The sequence below is a fragment of the Zingiber officinale genome, chromosome 2A (genome assembly GCF_018446385.1).
Source record: "Zingiber officinale cultivar Zhangliang chromosome 2A, Zo_v1.1, whole genome shotgun sequence".
In the NCBI taxonomy this organism is placed as follows: Eukaryota; Viridiplantae; Streptophyta; class Magnoliopsida; order Zingiberales; family Zingiberaceae; genus Zingiber; species Zingiber officinale.
In genome coordinates, this window is record NC_055988.1 from 170,466,678 (window position 1) to 170,474,641 (window position 7,964).

The window sequence follows — 7,964 nt, forward strand, 5'->3', positions numbered from 1 at the left end:
TTTTTTGAGGTTAAAAATATAATGTTTTCAAATATAGAAGATGAAATAAAAAAAATAAATTACAAAGTAAAATAAATTTCCACTTTATTTATGGGCGAGCCGGCGAGGCGTTATACTTACAAAAAGGGAGGTAAGCTCACAGGAGGTATCTTTATGCACTCCAAATTCAAATCGCCCGCTTCGATTTCTTGACTCGTGGTAACGTTAAGCGGTGCGCAGATGCCCAAATAAACATTTACATTTTAACAATTATTTCAAATTTGATCTCATCCGATTTCCCCTCTCTCTCCCTCTCTCTCTCTTTGCAGCCTTTCCTCTTCCTCTTCGTTCGATCTCGCCGATTATCGAGCATGGAGAAGCTCTCGCTGATCGACGTCACGCAGGAGGACGATTTCCTGGCTCCCTCACCTTGCGGCGCCTTGATCGATCCAATCTCGCCAGGTTTAGGTCGCACCCAATAGTTTATACATCGATGTGCTGGATTGTGATAGCGCTTTAAGATCTTCTTCGCTTTCAAAGCAGCTATTAGTCGACAGTAATTTAATTTTCTTATTCATGCCTCCATTCGCTCTCTTAAATGGTGAGCCAAAGTATCTGTCGGGGCTGGAGAATTTTGCTATGTTTTTGCAGTTGAGAGTTGAGATCTTGATTAGTACGGGCTAGTTTTATTGATCCTGCATCTATTTATGATTTTACTTATTGAAGATGCGATTTTTTTTTTTCCTTTTAAGCTGGCCATGATGTGAATTTTGATCGGATTGTTGTATGTTTCCCAGTCATTCCATTCGTCTTGCCGATCTTGTGTTTGTTGTTATGACTCATCGTTTCCTGGGTGGTTCTTGGGACGGATTGGGTGCGGATTGGGTGGGGATATTTTCTTACTCTCTCTATGAATTAAATATTTTGCCTAGGTAATTCTCTGGATGGAAGATCATTCTTAGTTACTATCAACAAGCCATAGATCCCTTTAAATATCAAAAACAGCGTAAATTTTTCATTAGCTTATAGATTGTCATAGAGCTGGTCCGTGAAAAGGATAGAATCTTGATTTCCTTATATCAAAACCAAAAGTCATTTAACAGTTCAGAGTAGCTCATTGCTCCATATTTGTGTCTGTCTTTGCACAAATAACAACTGTGAAAATACGTACTTAAGTTTTTTTTTTTCAAAAAATATAATTAACCTGAATGTGCTTTTATAAAGTACAACCTGTGCTTTGGAGTTCAATGTTTTATTTTACCTTAAATCTCTAACTTACTCGCCTTTGAGATTAACATTAACTCCCATAAACATTTTGTAATTTTTACACCATTTTCCTCTATGGCTATGTTAAACTTGTTCTTTATAATTACACTGCATCCACATCTATTTTGATTGTTTCTTCAGTTCTCATGTAACTCGTTGTGCTAGTTTAATAGTTTGAACAATCTATAGCTGATCACTATAGCTAACTTGTGATTTAATGATGTATTTATCAATCATGTTGTAGTACCTGTTATAATTTTCCAGGCTTTTCTCAAAACAATTCAGGGAACAATTATCTTGAATCAGTAATTAAAAATTCTGATAAAGATGTTTGCCAAGAAAAATTCATCAAACAAGTAGACGAAGTGCTCAAACTTTCAGAGTCTCCTGAGCAAAATCAAACAAAACCTGGCAAATATAATTTGCGCAAAAGTTTAGCTTGGGATAGTGCTTTTTTTACCAGTGAAGGTACAGTCATCTTGCTTCAAACCTTCTTGATCTTTGAATAAATTCTGTAAGCTAATTTTATTTTATTTGTTGTTCACAGGAGTTCTGAATCACGAAGAGCTGGCCATTGTGAATAGCACATTCAAGAAAACTGAATCTCGTTCACTACCTATGATTTTGGAAGATGTAAGAAAGTCATCAGAGTCAACTTCAACTTTAGATAATGATTGCTGGACTTTAGAAAACCTTGAGGTAGATTTATTCGACAATGTAAGAGCCTCCATCCAAAAATCTTTTGGTAGCGACGACAAAGCTTCCAGATCGATAAAACCGAGCAAGAAAATAAATCCAGGTAATTGTTACTCAGATGCTTGGTTTATTTTTTCTGTAATTGTCGGTAATTGCTATAGAAACGTCAGCTTTGTATGCACAAGGTCAATCATAGTACAGTGTCAATGTTTGTGTTGTCACTGTTCCTAAGTAATGCACAACCATATTCTTTTGCAGCATTGGCGAAAGTTGAATCCATATCTAATAGCAAGGTACGTTTCTGCCTTTAAATAGGTATCTCCCTTGAATCATCGATGTAGATAAATTTACCCATAACTTGAGTCATCTCAGAAGAAGTCTCCAGGCCTCACTGAACATGATTACGAGAATAAATCTAAAGAGGCAACTGTTGTTTTGGTACGTACGTGCATTCTAGTTCATTTCACAAATGTTTTTTAATAGTCCAGTCACTTTGATATTTGACTATAGTTCAAGCATATTCTGAGTAAATCTTGCATTTCTTGCTTTACCCAAGGCATCCAGTGGTAAATCTAATTCAAAGATGTTATTGAAGCCTCCAAGAGTTCTGCCTAAAGCAACTCCACCAACTAAGACAACTTGTGTTCCAGGAAATAGTCAGAAAAGAAACGGTACCACAAGAGATATTGCAGGTATCCTTTCTGGATCTTCAGGCATTCTCAACCAATCGAGTCAAATGGCATTCAGTGTGTAAACTCGTAAATTCTGATTGCAAGCTCATTTCATCTGTGTTTTGACTTTTGCAGGGAACACAATTAATCAGGAATCTTTGACGTCATTGAAAAAAATAAATGCAGGACCTTCCAATGTTAACTTAAGATCCTCCCAATCTCTAAAACCTTCATTGAATTTGGTCAATAATTCAGGAGATAAAGCAAAGAAATCTTCCCAAGATTTAACAAGGATGAAAAGTTCTAGAACCATCAATCGTTCCGCTGGACCTATCTCTAGTAAAACATCTATAAGGCCAAGTGGAGCTAAAATTGTTTGCAGGGAAAAAAAGAGTGCTGCGATTTCTTCGAAGTCCAAAGTCAATCTATCTTTAACTGCTTCTCCAAGTTCCTCATTTGACAGTGTTGCTTCTGGATCTTCTACTTCAACTATTTTCGGCTTTAAATCAGTTGCCAATTCTATTGAAGGCAGTTCACCCCCTTCTTTAGAAGGTGCTGAAAATGATGAAGTTTATTTGTCTGGTCTCAAGTCAGGTGCCATTTCTGAAGATCTTGGACGTTCTCAAGAAAGATGCAAACAGTCTGAGCTATCAAAAGTGAATCATCAAGAGAGCTGCACTAACACAAACATTGGTGCCAAATGCTTCAAGCCATCAGGTCTGAAAGTGCCAACTCCAAAAATTGGTTATTTTGATGCGGTAAGCCTATAAAACCCCCAACTGCATATGGTTCTTTCAACTACTTCTATAGGACCTTATTTTACTTTGTTTTGAATTCTCAGAATAAATCCATAACCTTCAATGCTAAAACATCTCAGACTCGCCAACAACCCAGTACTTTCAAATCCACTACTGGAGTACGTAAGGTTGAAGTAGCGAACAAATTAAAACCAGGCAAGATTCAGCTAATAAATAAGGCTATCCCTCAGGATTGTTCCAAATTTCAAACCTCTGCTCCATTTCAAAATCCATCAAGAGAAACTTCATCTCCTGAACAGCTACCTATGCATCTGGGATCCAACAACTCAATTGTCACATCAAAAGCACACTTGGAAATGAGCTCCATTGACAAGGATTTTTGTTCCCCAAAAGGTCATACGCCATGCAAGGGCGGCCTTGAAGTAGTCCAAGACAATAATCTGGATTCTGCACTGCCAAAACCAACAAGAAAAGACCTAGATTCTGATCAGCATCCAGACCACCTCAAAGAACTCTCAGTTTCTATTGATCGAAGTTCCAGTCTTGGTACAAAGAACGCAGATGTGCCATCTTATCTAGATGCACAGGAAGCAGATACTCAGAAGAGTCATCACAGTGATTTACCTACTATCACAGGAAAAGAAAATGTTTTCCCTGCACAATGAACCAATCAGTCTGAGCTAAAACTAGAATTACAGATCATGCTAATTGGAGCACAAGTATTCTTTATCTCATTTTAGGGAGAAATTGTGCTGGCATTGCGAACTTCAATTAGCCTCCGAGTCATCTCTAACATTGTCCATTGAGTGTCTATCCAAACTCTAGTTTCATCATGCACTGGAATGATAAGGTGTGTTTGCAGTTCATCTATCTGCATTTCTGCAAATATTCTTGACGAAAATTTAGTGGAATATGCTCTTTAGATGAATAAATTGATATTTTGTACCTCTATTTCACATACAAAAGCCATTTTTTTTTAAATGTTGAGATTCATTAGTAATGATTTTGCTTAATTGCTTTACCAGAAATTATCCATGATTGTTTTATTTCCTGTCCTTTTATCCAAAACTCACTCGTGGGCTCTAGCTTGGAGACGGTTGTAGGTTGCATTAAAATTGAACTGTTATGTTGAAGTAATTAGGTACAACTTTAGTACCTTATAGAATAAGAAAATTAATGCCTCGTAGCTATGATGCTATGGTTGTCATCATGAGATTTGGGGTCGAATCTCGGCAAAGTTGAGGTAAATACTTTCCATATGTGCTAGTCACTAATCCAAAGGTTAGTAGTCGTTCGTGATTTATCTCCTTCGTGTTGGGTCTGGGACGGTTTGATGGTGGCGCTGGGGGCGAGCGTATTCGCCTTTTGCCATTATGGTGAGAGGTGGAATGGATTTTTTAGGTAATAAGGATTCAAATCTCATCTTGAGCATATTATATTGAAGGTGTTTAAAAAACTTATCATGTTGGGTTGTTCTTTAGGATTCATTTGCCCTTCTTAGTTTTTTTTAAATATTCGGTAGAAAATTTTCATAGGATTGGGTTGCTACCTCTAAGATTTGTTGGATGAAAGAGTTGGATATTTGGATTATTAAAATAATAAAAAGGAAATAAATATGCCAAAAGCCATCAATAATACTTGAACTTTTGTTGCCAATTGGGCCCTTGGGGCACTGAGTCTTTTTTGTTGTGCCCTTTCGTTGTACTCCACCTTTGCAGTTCATTCGGTTCCTCAGCCTTTGTGGTCGATCCTGTTTCTAGAGCCCTAACTGTTGTTGTGTCTTGACCTTCTAGTCGTCTTGTCTTTGAGTTGTTGTTGTATTTTAGTCTGCAAGCCGTTGTGATTTTTTTGGAGCACTAGTTGTTGTTGTGTTTCAGCCTTTGAGCCACTGTTGTGTTTTGGCTTATGAGCTATTGTTATGTTTCGATCCTCCTGCTTTATGCAGCCTCTGGTTTCATGACAGCACCTTTGGTTTGTTCTTGGGGGCTTGGTATTGTTTATCTGCTTTACATACTTTGCCGAAGATCTGACTTGAGCTTCGGAGTGGAAGGTTGGGGCAATCCCAATTCCCTATAATTGTCCGTCTATCTTATCTTGTCTTTTAGCAGTCTTGCAGGCACCATTGACAGGAGACTTTCTGGTACCTTCGACTCCTAGTTCTTGGCTTTCTTTTGGAAGTATGGTGATTCAGTCAACCTAGTGTTAGGACCAAAAGTAGCTAGAGGGGGGGGGGGGGGGGGGAATAGCTCGCCGCGTTCGCTCGTTGCTTGTTCCTTCAAAGATGTGCAGCGGAAATACAAAGAAACAATCACACATCGCTAACACGGTTGGTTTACTTGGTATCCACCTCACAAGAGGTGACTAATTCAAGGATCAACACCAACACACACACCCTCCACTAAATAAAACTCTCCTTTATGGTAACTACCAAGGGCGGAGAAGCCCTACAAGACTCAATACAAGAAGAGAGGGAAAGGATACAAGAAATACAAGCTTACAAGCTTAAAATGAGTATAAACCCTAACCCTAGCTTCTCTTCTTGGCTTTGATCCGCCTCTTGACTTGGAAAACTTCCAAGATCCTTCAAGAACTGGCGATCTGAGCTTTGTGAGTGCTGTGGAGGAGCTGGCGAGAAATCTGGAGTGAATCGGAGAAGAGATGCGAAGAAAATGAGCGCCTGCGGCTATCAACCCTCGGATCCCGATCGATTCGAATGTTTCAATCGATCGGGAGGCTTTGGATCGATCACGGATCGATCCAGCGCTTATGCTCGAAAGCGCTGGATCGATCCACGGATCGATCCGGCGCTTATCGCAGCCGCGTCTCAATCGATCCACCGATCGATTGGAACATCTGGATCGATCCACGGATCGATCTAGAAGCTCTCTGCTTCAGAAGAGCTGGATCGATCCACCGATCGATCCGGCGATCCCAGCGATCGATCCAACACTTGGTTTTGCCCAAACCAAGTTCCAAGCCTCTCAAACCAACATCCGGTCAACCTTGACTGTTGGTACATCATCGCCTAGCATCCGGTCACTCCTTTGACCTGCTAGGACTTCACCAAGTGTCGGTCAATCCCTTTGACCCACTTAGACTTTTCTATCCATGCCAAGTATCGGTCACTCCCTTGACCTACTTGGACTTCCCAACACCGGATGTCCGATCATCCTTGATCCATCTGGATTTTCCCTGCCCGGCTTCACTCACGGGACTTTCACCTAGCTTCACTCACTAGGGGTTTTCATCCGCTAGCTTCACTCACTAGGGCTTTCACGGCTTCCTCACCGGGACTTTCACTAGCTTCACTCACTAGGGCTTTCACCGGCTTCACTCACGGGACTTTCACCTAGCTTCACTCACTAGAGTTTTCCTTCTGCCTGGCTTCACTCACCAGGACTTTCACTTAGCTTCACTCACTAGGGTTTTCACCTGGTTTCACTCACCAGGACTTTCACCTAGCTTTACTCACTAGGGTTTTCACCTGGTTTCACTCACCAGGACTTTCACCTAGCTTCACTCACCAGGACTTTCACCTAGCTTACTCACTAGGGTTTTCACCTGGTTTCACTCACCAGGACTTTCACCTAGCTTCACTCACCAGGACTTTCACCTAGCTTCACTCACTAGGGTTTTCCTTCTGCCTGGCTTCACTCACCAGGACTTCCCTGTCAAGTATCCGGTCAACCTTGACCTACTTGACTCTTCTTCAATCAATTTCTTATTGTCAAACATCTAAACTCAAACCAAGACTCAGCTTGGTTACCCAGGTCAACCTTGACCTGAGGGATGTTGCACCAACACCTAGAAGATAGCTCATTGCCCTCTTCCCCTTCCGGTTATATGGTGACTCATCGCTTTTAGATGGGATTACTATGATAATAACATAAAATTGTAATTGTGATGAGTCAAATTATCTGTAAGTTTATAACAACATCATCTAAAGTAGCAAAGGAGAATATATATTGATCTTGTTTGAAAGCGGAGAAGACAGTTGGCTAGGAAGGTGGCTCTGATGTTGATTGCTTGAAGATTCTGATTCAGCAAAAAGTGACTTCGAACTATCTTGTGTGTCAAAAAGAGCATTAGTGATCGAGCTAGGGAAGGGGTCTCGGCGTAGGTCCTTCGACGTTCAAGTCAGTGATTGAGTCGAGTAGAAAAATAATAAGATGAACAATAGTTATGAATGTGTAAAACTGTGTAGCATTCTGTGTTGGATCAGATGAGTGCGATAGAGGGGGGGGGGGCTGAATATCGCGCTTTTAAAAACTTTTCTTTTTGTATTTAAAAACAAGTAGAGTAAGCAGCGAAAAGTAAATGACTCGATTCGGTTACTTGGTTCGGAGTCTAGGTTGACTCTTACTCCAAGGATCGCGATCTTTGACCGCATCGATAGGCAATTCATTATAATCCTTCTTTCCGAAATCCTCGGAAAGAAGCAGATCGTACAAATGAGTAAGATAGTAATAACCTACTATCTTACAAATGAAATAATACAATGTAAGCTAAGAAATGATATATCTACAAAATATATAATTTGAAGCTCGGTCGGTACTTTCTAATGGAGTAGCTTCAAGAGTCTTAGATGACTTGT

At 40.0% G+C, this 7,964-nt stretch overlaps 1 protein-coding gene across 2 annotated transcripts; it reads left to right on the forward strand.

Annotated features, from left to right (window-relative positions):
- The first annotated feature begins 203 nt into the window (after nt 1-203).
- On the forward strand, nt 204-4,335 carry LOC122043242. 2 transcript variants are annotated; one of them, XM_042603773.1, is made up of 8 exons: nt 204-441; nt 1,510-1,713; nt 1,793-2,044; nt 2,200-2,234; nt 2,314-2,379; nt 2,498-2,633; nt 2,748-3,370; nt 3,454-4,335. In XM_042603773.1, the coding sequence occupies exons 1-8, from the start codon at nt 351-353 to the stop codon at nt 4,033-4,035; spliced, it is 1,989 nt and encodes a 662-aa protein (XP_042459707.1). In that variant the 5' UTR covers nt 204-350; the 3' UTR covers nt 4,036-4,335. The 2 variants fall into 2 exon arrangements, with proteins under 2 accessions (XP_042459707.1, XP_042459708.1); XM_042603774.1 differs by having other exon boundaries at nt 1,531-1,713.
- The last annotated feature ends 3,629 nt before the right edge of the window (nt 4,336-7,964 follow it).

What these genes read in the sequence shown, in the direction of transcription:
- LOC122043242 (XM_042603773.1), top strand. Translation starts at nt 351, where the DNA reads ATGGAGAAGCTCTCGCTGATCGACGTCACGCAGGAGGACGATTTCCTG. An exon ending in AATCCATATCTAATAGCAAG is followed by an intron (nt 2,235 to 2,313) that starts GTACGTTTCTGC and finishes GAGTCATCTCAG; the next exon opens with AAGAAGTCTCCAGGCCTCAC. An exon ending in AAGAGGCAACTGTTGTTTTG is followed by an intron (nt 2,380 to 2,497) that starts GTACGTACGTGC and finishes GCTTTACCCAAG; the next exon opens with GCATCCAGTGGTAAATCTAA.